The sequence below is a fragment of the Malus sylvestris genome, chromosome 10 (assembly GCF_916048215.2).
Source record: "Malus sylvestris chromosome 10, drMalSylv7.2, whole genome shotgun sequence".
NCBI lineage: Eukaryota > Viridiplantae > Streptophyta > Magnoliopsida > Rosales > Rosaceae > Malus > Malus sylvestris.
In genome coordinates, this window is record NC_062269.1 from 35621160 (window position 1) to 35633448 (window position 12289).

Here is a 12289-nt window from a genome sequence, read left to right on the forward strand (position 1 = left end):
AGCAAACTTCTGTTTACGATGGTGATTAAGAATCGTGTGATTAAGAATTAAACTACTGACCTTTGTCTTTCAGTTGTATTTCAATGCGAGTAATTCGTATGATTAAGAATTAAACTACTGACCTTTGCTAAGTGGAGGAATGGTGAACTAGTGCACCTGTTCCATGAGTTGCTAGCAGGATTTGGTGATGTGGACCACAGCTCAAGTTTAAAATGCATATAACGGATATGTTTTTTCCATTTGCCCCTTTGTTGATTTCCATTTTAAATTCGAGCAATATCTAATCTAATAAATGAGATTCGAACTTGAATGTAGAGGAAAGAACACACTGTTTTTAATCAACTTGACTACGCCCAAATGTTCTTATTTAGGATAATGTTTGCATCCGCTCTAGGGCGCACCTCCTTGTCCACTAATTTGTGATTAGTAAATTTTCACGGTACAAACAACGTGTCGAACACTTATAACATGTTAGTCAAAATCAATAGAGTTGGAGGAATCAAAACAGAGCTAAATAAGAAATTAAACTCTTTATTTCATTTACAAATTAATGACTAAACGAAAAGAAAGAAAAAGCCGCGACGTTCTTGGGTGGGCTGGTCCGTTCATTTGACATGGGTCGGATACGGGTAGGCATTTGGGTCCGGGTCATGGTTGACATTTAAGAAGGGAACCCGACCGAGACCCCTAAAACCCTTCTCTGTGTCTGTGACCCAAGTGTCGAAAACCTTACCCTCTTCCCTACTCTTCTTTCCGCCATGGAAACCTGGCCGAGTTGAAACCCCACAAACAAGACTCGGAACCCAGTTCCCGGAGACATGCGTCTTCTTCTCCATCGGCCTTTCCGCAAGCTCTCCTTCTTATCCTCCTCAACCTCCGGCCTCCTAATGGCCTCCAAGCAGCTGCTCAAGTCCGCTCCTTTTCCAAACCCACTGACCCCTTCCGCTCACAGACACCCCTTCCACTCTCGCAGCCTCGTCTTCTCTCCGATTTCCTCGAAACCCGTGTTGAAAATTCGGCCGCTTTGCCTCCGGACTAACGGATATTCTTCTCTCTCCCCTGCCCATGTCGCAGAACCAGGTAAGTTTCTGCGTAAATTCGTGCTCAGTAAAGAAGGTAGGCAATTTTCTGCTTTAATTTTTTGGCTTTTTGCATGTAAGTCCTTGATAACATCGCATATTAGAAGGAAAACACTTCAAAGTTAGTACTTTAGAGAAAAATCCAACTTACTTTATAGCACCAAAGAATTTCACCACTGAGAATCAGTTAGAGCATGACAAATAGATAGATAAGGGTGTTTTTCTTTTCTCCATTTGAGTTGCTAGAAGTGTTTTTCTATAAAATTTTAGTTGTCGGGGTGTTTTTTTGAATAAACTTTTGTTTTGTTAATTTTTCTTTTCTATGGTGTTTACAGGTGGACCCTTTTTGTGTGTGTGAAGGATTATGAGAATGTTTTGAATTTAATGTGCTGTATGCTTTTGAATTCTATGTAGTTGAAGTGGAAACCCCAAAAGAAAATGGAATGTCCTCTATGCAAATGAGGATCTTGAAGGAGAAATTGGAGAATCTTGGCATAGACGGTGAAACAATATCTGTACCAGGGCAGTACAACCACTTGATTTGCCCAATGGTATGCTAATAGTTTTGCTTCTGCCGCTATGTTGTATTTGTTTCAGTTTCAGCAAATATTTTTTGACTTTGTTATTTTAGGATTTTATAAATTACTGAATCTGTAGGTGGTAATTGTCAAAACCTACGCGCCTGTCCCATTTTTGTTCGTTATTTTAGGTTTAGAAACTAGTTTTAGGAGAAAAAATAAGCAATTTTCCTATGGATAATAAGCAGGTAAACGCTATTGTATACAGTAATAAATTAAGTTATCAGTATTGTTTTTAATCAATAGTGTTAGTATGAGCAGACTTGACCTGAAAGAGACATGAGGGATTCATGGTAGTTATTGACAGTAGTTGGCATTATCTATTGCCCAAAATAATTACTTTCTTGACGATGTGTCTTGTTCAAGAAAATTATCGTGTCAGAAAATAACAATGACTTTTGAGAACATCAAAGAGAATCTCTGATGACATTTCTCCATCTAAGGGCTGGAGATGCATTTAAGAGCGAATCATGCCAAAAAGATGGAAAATTTCATTGAAGGAGATTAAGCTGATAGCGGAAAATTTCCATTGTTTTAGCAATTAAACAATAGAAACTCAGGGGATTGAGTGGCCATGATGTAATGAGACTGCCTTAAACCGTGCATGCATGGTTTTCTTTTAAATGAGTAAAAGAAGGAATTATATGTGACTGAAATTGAAATGACTTCTCATATGCTAGTGCAAAGGTGGCGATTCAGAGGAAAAGAGCTTATCCATGGATATTTCGGAAAATTGGTATGCTTTTCCTTGTGTTTTACAAGTTTTTCTGATTATTTATTAACAGATTGCAAGTCACACTTTACATTGAAATTTATGATGTTTTAGGGATCGTGCTATTTGGTGTTGCTTTCGTGGAAAATGTGGGTGGACAGGTAGCACGAGGGTATGCTTGCTTCTCTTCCAAGCTTCATTTATACTACATTGCCATCACATTATAATATTTTATTAAAAAATAATGAAAGAGAGTCACTTGGCTGATGGTCACCCTTTTCTTGCAGGCCTTTGTAGGAAACAGGTTGCCACCTGAAACTTCAAAACTTAAGAAAAAAAGGGAAATCACAGAGGAAAGTCTAGGACTGGAACCACTTTGTGAGGAGGTCAAAGCTCATTACTCTTTTCTGAAGTTTGAGTTCTTCTTGTACTGGATTGTGACACTAAGAATAGAACTATTATCAGTAAAGTTATGTTTTCGTTTTCCTTATTCAACATAGTGAATATATTTCCTTTTGTCCTTGTTTCAGATTGTAGATTATTTTTCAGAACGAATGATATCAAGGGGAACATTGATGAGAAATGCTGTAATGCAAAAAAGTACAGGTGATCAGGTGCATGACGCTAATGGAAAAGGATTATTAATTTTTCATCTTCATATTAAGATGTTCGTGATCTTAGTTGTGTAAATTAGAAAAATATGTTTCTGTGAGTATTACAAATATCTAGGTTACTACACTCTAGAAGTATCCTCTTTTCACCTGTAGCCATCAAGAGTAAAAAAACTGCACAGATGAAATGGCAGCAGAAGTTTTATTAGTAAACATGAAGTAATAAATCCTCATTTGGTTATCTATTTTGGCTTTAGGTTCCTTAAGTATAATGCATTAAATTTCCTAATGTAAAACCCAAAACAAGTGAGTGTGAAGTTTTCTATCTTTCGGGAAGTACTTTGAAACATCAGACAGTTCACTGAATCCATACCCGGTGGAATCAATCATAAACACCTGAATGGTTCATAATGCCTTGGGTATTTTCCTTCATGTGTATGACATTTGTCTTTTCATTCATAATTTAATCCTTTGTGCATTTTATCGTGAATTAGCTACATCCTATGGTTATAATATTTGAGAAGTTCTCAAAAAGATATTTGAGAAGTCACATTTCACAAATTGGATTGTTTTAACGTAGTTCCAGATCTTCCTTGTTGACGTAAATTTATTGTATACAAAGCATATGGATCTCAGAACAGTGGATAGATGAAGTTATGCTTATGGCATCGAACTTTCTAAAGTTGCATTTAAGTTTTCTTGTCCCTTTAATAGAGAGTGGTGCTTCGATAATTCTCGATAAGATGAGTTGAGAAAACTTAGGGGGATACAACAAAATGAACTTTGTCTTTCTCATCCGTACTAAGCTAAAACCATCCTGGGGCAGAAATTGCACTTTAATCTCTTTGACTGTGATGCAATTATTAGTTTTCTTTACCTAATTGCTTGTGAAATTTCACATGCAGATTGCTATTGCTTTTCCTTATCGGAGAGATGGAAAGCTTGTTAGTTGCAAGTATCGGGACATCGACAAGAAGTTCTGGCAGGTTGTTCCAATAAGATACTTTTTTTTATCTAACCCAAGTGTTTAAACAAGTAATGGTTGAAATGATTAGCATAATATATATTTATAAGGGTGTGCCGCAAGCGACCTGGTGGCGGTGGGCTTTATCATGAAACAACCTCTTTAGATATACATGTCAGTATTTCACTGGTTAAAATAAATAAAGTCCATCGCTGGCCCAGATTTGAATGAATTAAAAACAACATAAAATTTGCCAATGTGGCAATGTCATTGCTCAGATGTTTAACAATGCCCTGTCAGGACTCTTGGATGTTATCCATTTTTTTTTTTTGGGTTTGTATAAACAGTTTTTGTAATACTGTCATTTGGATCTCATATTTTGATTTTTTTTCTCAGGAAAAGGATACTGAAAAGATTTTCTATGGACTGGACGATATAAAGGGAACTAATGATATCATTATTGTATGGCTTCCACCATTTTTTCAGTGATTGATGCTTCAAACATTAGTGTTGCTCCCAATATGTACTCTTTTGTTTTATTTCATAATTTAGGTTGAAGGCGAAATTGATAAGCTTGCAATGGAAGAAGCTGGCTTTCGTAATTGTGTGAGTGTACCTGATGGAGCTCCTCCAAAGGTTTCCTCAAAGGAGTTGCCACCTGAAGAGAAGGTTTGTATCACCTTATGATAGTTAAATTACTTTTTTCGTACTTTTATTCGTTTGACTTGTTGCAAAATGTAACAATGTGTGGAACCACTCCACAATCCATTTAGAGATTTTTTTTTCCCTTAATTTAATTTGAAGTATTAAGTTAAAGTTATTAATTGCTATTCAATATCTGTGGAATTTGGAGGATCTAATGCTTATCTTGTCTATTCTGTAAAGCTAGGATACAAAGTATCAATATCTGTGGAACTGCAAAGAGTACTTAAAGAAGGTTCGCAAACAAGTTTACTACTATTATCCAAAACACATGAGCACAGGGGTTCACATATTTGGTTATAATGATTTTGATTTTGATAGGCATCACGCATTGTACTTGCCACTGATGGAGATGGTCCTGGTCAAGCCCTAGCTGAAGAGCTTGCACGCCGCCTTGGAAGAGAAAGGTTTCCAATACAATGTCCTGTTGTTACTGTTCTCTGTTGGTTAAGTTAAAATCATCTTTATGCAGGCTTGGTAAGAATAATTGTCCGCTACCCATGTGCCTGCAGATGTTGGCGAGTCAAATGGCCAAAGAAAAATGATAAGGAGAACTTCAAAGATGCAAATGAGGTCAGAGATAATGCGCATACAATGATTTGGATTTAGCTTAATTTAGACTTTTAGTATTATCTCCAAATACATATATATGTTGGATCATTACATATAATGATAAACCAAAGATCTTAGATTAGTTTCTGACATTTGAAATATCTATTCACACATGCATGTGATCATTTGCTCAAATATTTCTTATTGAGTTGATTTGTGGTATGACAGTGATTTTTCATGTTGCATGTTCCTACGTATGCTCCATTTGATGCCAGTGAATTCTGTTTTTTCGCCTCACATAATAGTACATCTTTATGATATCATCCTTAATCAAGTTGCATGAACAAACAAACCTCTGATACGTAATGTGTTACCTCTGCATCATCTTGTGTGATGGTCTGTATCCTACACCTTCCATTGAACTGAAAAAGATCGTATCATTTAAGATGTATTTTAATATTTTACTTAGATCACTAAAGCAATCCTTACCATCTCTTATTGTTTATCTACACAGGTTCTCATGTACTTGGGTTCAGATGTATTGAAGGGAGTAATTGAGGATGCTGAATTATTTCCTATACGTGGATTGTTCAATTTTGCGAATTACTTTGATGAACTCGATGCATATTATCACCGGACTCTTGGATATGAGTATGGTGTCTCAACTGGGTGGAAAAATCTGAATGATTTGTACAATGTAAGCAAAACCTTGACGTTTCTGGTGACAAATAATACCTTTTCTGAATTTGAATAATTCCTCTGGTTGTGTGTCGATTCCCCCTTATATGGTCTAGGTATCGATTTATGGGTATCAATGCAGATCTGTTAATTAACACATTATTTTTGTAAGGTAAAGCACTCAAGTGGAGATTTAAGCGAAATTTGTACCCTTATATGGTCTTTCTTTTTGTCAACATATCCTTATATGTTCTAGGTATATAAATGTTTGACAATTTAGCAAATTATCAGATCTGATCTGATGGTTAGTTACTGTTTCTCTGCACCAATGGCTAAGGGCGCCTGTTTGGAAGAGCTTTTAGAATAGCTAAAAGCGGTTTCAGATAACCAAGAACACTTCTGAAAATGTTTGGTAGAAAAGGTAAAAACTGCATAAGTGCTTTACCATGAAGCACTTGGATGATATTAAAAATTTCAGTTTACTTCTATTAAATGCCCTTATGAGCAGAAGATTTTTCTACATCTCCAAATTGGCCCTTAGTATTTTGTGCATTTGTTGTTCTTATTGTTATCATGAGTTGTCAAAAGTATATTTTACATCTGGTTTCTTCTTTTATATTTTGATCTGTTGAAATCTGGATGAGTATGACTGGTTGTAGATATACATACTTTTCTAATTTTTATGTTTTTATTTTTAGGTTGTTCCTGGTGAGTTGACTATAGTAACAGGGGTCCCTAATTCAGGCAAGAGTGAGTGGATTGATGCTCTCTTGTGCAATCTATCTGCAAGTGTTGGATGGAAATTTGTACTTTGCTCTATGGAGAACAAGGTAAACTAGTTTATCAAAGAGTTTAAATTGTTCTGTTTTCTCCTATGTGCACTCCCTTCCCTTGTTAGTTGGTTTACAGCGGATCATTATGAGAAATGTTTGCACACGTGCATTGCACTTGTGATTTGGGGAGAGAATATACCTTAGACATGATTTTATGATGGTTATTTTACCCCCTGCATTGTTAGGGGTGTCTGCTTGTGCGAATTGATATAGACATCATCCACATATCAATTTTACCATGTTCTCTTATGACATAGTTGCATTTTTGCTTTCCGTTAACTGTCTTACATATCACACCCTTCTCATTAATGATTTATAGGTTAGGGAGCATGCACGAAAATTGCTGGAGAAGCACATAAAGAAGCCTTTCTTTGATAAACGGTAAGATTGAGTTGACCTTCTTTATTACTATTCTTAAAATGCATTTGATGCCCTTCCTGTTTATTTTACCTTTATAAATTATTTAATTAGAAGGGCACGATATGAAATAAGCTGGAAAAAGGGTGTGCTTGACAGAAGCTGGAAACTATATTGGCACACCTTTTATATTATCAGAAAACACTATAATATTTGAAACATACCAAAATGGTATTAAATATGAAAATTGATTTACTGCTTGGCTCGATAATCAGTAAGGATTTCCGAAAACCAGTTGTTTGCCTTTTTCAAAAACAAAATTTTCAGTTTCAATTTGGTAAGGCCAAACACCAAACTGAACTGATTAAAAATCTGTCCCATTTTGAACACCCCATTCCTCTCAAAGAAGAGGAAAAAACATAAAGCGAAAAAAGTACAAAGACATCTTGCATGCATGCCGATAATTAAATAACATCTATGATATGATGAGTTCATCTAGTCGTGTTCAAATTTTACTTCTACCTATGCAAGGATATAGTAAGTAGATTGTTTCTGTAGTGCGTAAGAGCATTATTGTCTATCTAACACTATTGATTCTTTCCTTAGTCTTTGTGCTTTTACCTTTTCCTGTAATTTTATTGCGACTCATCAGTTTAAGACTTCAAGTCCTATGATTTTCACAGTTTTGTAAGCCCCCATTGTTTTTAAAAATTGGTGCTACTGTACTTTGCTACTCGTTGGATCTAACTTTGTGACTGTCTTTTATTTCTGGCTGACTATAGTTATGGTGGTTCTGCTGAACGGATGAGTGTTGAAGAATTTGAGCAAGGAAAAAAATGGTTAAATGACACCTTTTACCTCATAAGGTAAGTTTCGTTACCAACTCTATTGTTTAGGCTAGTGTGCCCAAGTGAGCCACGCTGCAAGGCTAGATTGCATCATTGTGTCTGTAGTGCACTGTTTTATAAACATGTACGCAGACCTTATGGAGTAGAAGTCTTTGTTTCCTTTTAACTGATTTCTGATCATTTTGCTGCCCTTTTGATTTTACTCCTACGGCCATGTTATAGGTGTGAGGATGATTCTCTTCCAAATATCAGTTGGGTTCTTGATCTTGCACAAGCAGCAGTACTTAGGCATGGGGTGCGTGGACTTGTAATTGATCCTTACAATGAGCTTGATCATCAACGTCCCCCGAACCAGTTAGTCTTTTCATTACATGTTGTGTGCTGCGTATTTACTCGTAGCTATTTTACATATGAACCAGCACAATTTTATCCCTGAACTTCTTTAGTTTTATTTTTACTGCATTACTTCATTAGTTCTAACCCTTCCCCATGCTCGCTAATGCCGCCTTTAGTATTCTTTGTATTGTACTTGCATATGCCGTAATTCCATGTTTCTTTTTTCTTTTACTAACAAGATTACTAAAACTTCTACTTGTTACAGGACCGAAACAGAGTATGTGAGTCAGATGCTTACTAAGATCAAGCGGTTTGCTCAGCATCATTGTTGCCATGTTTGGTTTGTGGCGCATCCTAGACAGGTTGGTTACGTTGAGCTTGACCATGCCTTTTTCTTTGATGTGGTTTCTCAGATTGCATCTCTTGTAACAGTTGCACCAGTGGACTGGGGGTCCTCCTAATCTCTATGATATAAGTGGAAGTGCACACTTCATAAATAAATGCGACAATGGAATTGTAATTCATCGTAATCGGGATCCAGAGGCTGGGGAGATGGATCAAGTACAAGTGAGTATTGTCATGGTCATCGACGTTCATTATTTTTTTGTCGTTGTCATTAACGATATATGTTGATATCAATTTGCAAACTTTGCAACTCAGGTTTGTGTACGGAAGGTACGAAATAAGGTCGCGGGAACCATCGGTGACGCCTTTTTGTCATACGATAGGTACGTTGAAATTTTAAGTATATTCTCCCTCCCTCCTCACCATATTTGTGAAAGTTAAAGAGTCGGGATCTGAGATGAAGGTTTCATTGTGGTGCTTGAGCAGGGCAACTGGTCAGTTTATGGATGTTGAAAATACTCGAAAGAGCACATGAGGAGAAAAAGGAAATTACGTTGTACAGTGGAATCCAGTAGCATGTTGGGGGTGTCGGGTGAGTTTCTTGATTCCCGGCGGGCGTTTTCGTGTCGCGAAACAGCACGGCAGCGTCGCAAGAAGGAAGCGGCACTCAACTACTCGGGAGAGTTACCTTCAAATTTTGTATGCTAATTTTTTCTCTATTATTTGAGATGTGAATTTAGTGATTCATTGGGTATGTGATCAAGGTGTATTCAACAATGTAGAAAATTATATTAATGTTATGTGTTTTATGTTTTTTTTTTTTTTTTGGGACAAACGATAATGTTGATGGGTTGAATTGTTACTTGTTTTGGGGGGGGGGGGGGTGAGGATCGAACTTGTATCAGGGTGCACTTTCTGCTACTACGGTAATACACCATCTGCATGTTCTATGGCTCGAAGTAACGAATTAATCATTGTTGGAAGACCAAAAATATGGAGTGGCAAAACTATTCGCCTAATTCTAACCTACTTGTCCACTTACTCTCGGCTAATCCAAATTACGCAATATCTTACACTTAAAGAAATCCTAAGCATGTATAATGTATGAGATTAGGTAATTCAAGCAATATCTTACACTAAAAGAAACTCTTAATGATGTATAATGTATGAGATTAGGTAATTGAAGATTCCGAACAAAACTAATTATTTATATGAGATTAGGATTAATTATCAATTAGAGGAATCGTATGACCCTAAGCGAAATTATCTACCACCTGCAGCTTCAGCTTAACCAGCTAATCATGCAATGCCCAAGTGAAAGAAGGTGGTGGACGTCATCAACCAATGATAGCTTGCCAGATGATAAGATTTCCTCTTTTATTATTGTTTCGAGTCATTATTCGGCGCGTACAAATAATAGTCTGACACATATGCTAAATGACGATACTTGAGCCTTGAGGAATGAGGCAAAGTATTTTCTTTTGTGAATGAGTGGACGTATATGCTAAAAGACAATACTTGCTTCCATCTTATTTGTTCACCTTCTTATTCACTCACTTGTAATTATCATATATTAACCATACAAATATCAAAATCGGAAACTTTCATTTTCTTAATTATTATTCCTAAATCGCTGCTACCTAAATCAAGCATATTCACAGTCGTTAACCCGTTTCCTTAATACGGAAGATTAAAAAAAATTAATGGAGTACACAAAACATAAATCTAATCATATGAGATGTCATGATGATTACAAACGGACCAATCAAGATTGTAGTCCTGGAAAATATTGTCATTTTCTTATACTTAATTCGCACAAAAGTATGATGCTAAAGCATTATGCCAATTAACTTTTGTAATTCATTTAATATTTAGTAATTGGTTCTTTTTTTCCTTCAAAAAGTCAAATTTTTATTTATGTTCTAAATCTAATTACATATTTTTATTTGAAAATTCGAAAACAAAGGAAGAATAATTAACCACCTACAAGGTGAGTTTGAAGATTCATAACATGTAAAATTACCATTTTATCCCTATTCTGTTTGGGTAGTTGTCTGTTGTTCTTCTCTATCAAGTGAGGCATTTTAGGGATATTTGAATGTTTCACAATTTTGGTGTGCTCTCTTTACATATACATAGATAAAGCTAGGAGGCAAAAAAGGTGAATCATCCATAATCCAAAATTATCCCTTTTTAATTAGAAATTCAAAAACAATTTAATTAAAAAAAATCCAAACTAACAAAACAAAACTATGTAAAAGAGTGAATTTGTACACGCGTGAGTATGTGGTAAGTGGCATTTTACCACAGTAGTGGAAAGATGTAAAACTCTTACATGGCGACGTATTCTGAATGAAAGACACCCACACTTTCAAATTCATTGTGACCCTTCGATTACTCATCCAACAAATACCGTATCACATTCTTCCTTTCCACGAAAAAACAAAAAACAAATAAAAATGGAGAAGCACTCCAGATTGAATCGACCTAAACTAAGCAAAGAAGTTTGTACGATAGAAACCGCAACCTACCACATGTTCAGGAGGCAACAAGGGGTTACTCAAATTTGTTAAAATTAGAGTTGTTATAGTGAGATGGATCATGGCTGACGATAAGTTTATGAAAAATTTATGACATAAAAATTTGATTAATTATGTTATAATTTTTAGAAATTAGATTCACTTCCGTCATTTTTCTATTTCATTATTATTATTATTATTATTATTATTATTATTATTATTATTCCAAGAGCAGAATTTATTGATTATAATCGAATTAAAATGCATGCATCTTTTGTTAAAATGTTAAATAGAAAATCGGGGCCAATACAATCTCACTCACAGGGACAGCCCTCGTTAAACAGATGTTTGTCTACCCGGTGTGATGCACGTTTAGTTCTCTGGGTACAAACATGAACTCCACCGAAGTTACACTTCGGGCAAGAGTCCAAATGTCTTCCAAGGTAAATTTTAGAATAAGATTTTGTCAACCAATCGAAATTCCCTTTTAAAGTGATATATGAAAATGAAGAGTTAAACCTGACGCTTATTGCCGCTTACTACTCCTATCTAGTGATATTTTTTTAAGTAAAAAATGTTATATTCAATTCTCGTTAAAGATAAATTGAAATTACATTAATAAAAACTAACATATGGGCACACATAAAGTGTGTGAATTTTTATTTTATTTTATTTTTGAAATAAAAGGAAAAAAAAAAGAGAATGATAGAGGGGTTTTTTTTAATTAGTAAAAAATTTATATTAAGTTCTCGTTAAAAATAAATTTAAACTACATTAATAAAAATAACATCGCTGGTTAAAAAACAAAACAAAAAAACACGACAGCGGTTATTGAAATTTGAACGACTGAGGAAAGGCAAATCTAGCTGTCCACAAAAACCAAAAAGGAAAAAGCAATTTTTTAAAAACAATTTGGCAGGTAATGTCGTCCTCCCGACGAATTGGTCAAAGAAAAAAAAAATTCTTTCCAAGTTTTCAAACTTTGTGTTGTCTCCAGCCAATGAAATGCTGTGCATGTAGTAAAAGCACCTAAGATTGACCACACACGATCATTCCCTACTGGCAAAACTAAGAAAGTAGTGGGTCCCAATGAGATTCCTTTAACGCCAAATCTGTGCTGGCATCCAGGCTATCAAAACCCCCCACCCTCGGTAGAAGAAGAAGCCACCCAACGG

General features: G+C 35.5%; 1 protein-coding gene across 2 annotated transcripts; it reads left to right on the plus strand.

Annotated features, from left to right (window-relative positions):
- The first annotated feature begins 684 nt into the window (after nt 1-684).
- Nucleotides 685-9420, plus strand: LOC126587445 (twinkle homolog protein, chloroplastic/mitochondrial). 2 transcript variants are annotated; one of them, XM_050252515.1, is made up of 21 exons: nt 685-1116; nt 1494-1630; nt 2338-2393; nt 2484-2541; nt 2657-2755; nt 2900-2983; nt 3886-3966; nt 4341-4406; nt 4497-4613; nt 4834-4881; nt 4968-5053; nt 5159-5219; nt 5713-5895; nt 6575-6706; nt 7029-7090; nt 7849-7932; nt 8137-8268; nt 8516-8612; nt 8683-8817; nt 8911-8978; nt 9082-9420. In XM_050252515.1, exons 1-21 carry the CDS (start codon nt 819-821, stop codon nt 9128-9130), a joined length of 2133 nt encoding a protein of 710 aa, XP_050108472.1. In that variant the 5' UTR covers nt 685-818; the 3' UTR covers nt 9131-9420. The 2 variants fall into 2 exon arrangements, with proteins under 2 accessions (XP_050108472.1, XP_050108473.1); XM_050252516.1 differs by having other exon boundaries at nt 686-1080.
- The last annotated feature ends 2869 nt before the right edge of the window (nt 9421-12289 follow it).

What these genes read in the sequence shown, in the direction of transcription:
- LOC126587445 (XM_050252515.1), top strand. Translation starts at nt 819, where the DNA reads ATGCGTCTTCTTCTCCATCGGCCTTTCCGCAAGCTCTCCTTCTTATCC. An exon ending in ATGGATATTTCGGAAAATTG is followed by an intron (nt 2,394 to 2,483) that starts GTATGCTTTTCC and finishes ATGATGTTTTAG; the next exon opens with GGATCGTGCTATTTGGTGTT. An exon ending in CGCCGCCTTGGAAGAGAAAG is followed by an intron (nt 5,054 to 5,158) that starts GTTTCCAATACA and finishes ATGTGCCTGCAG; the next exon opens with ATGTTGGCGAGTCAAATGGC.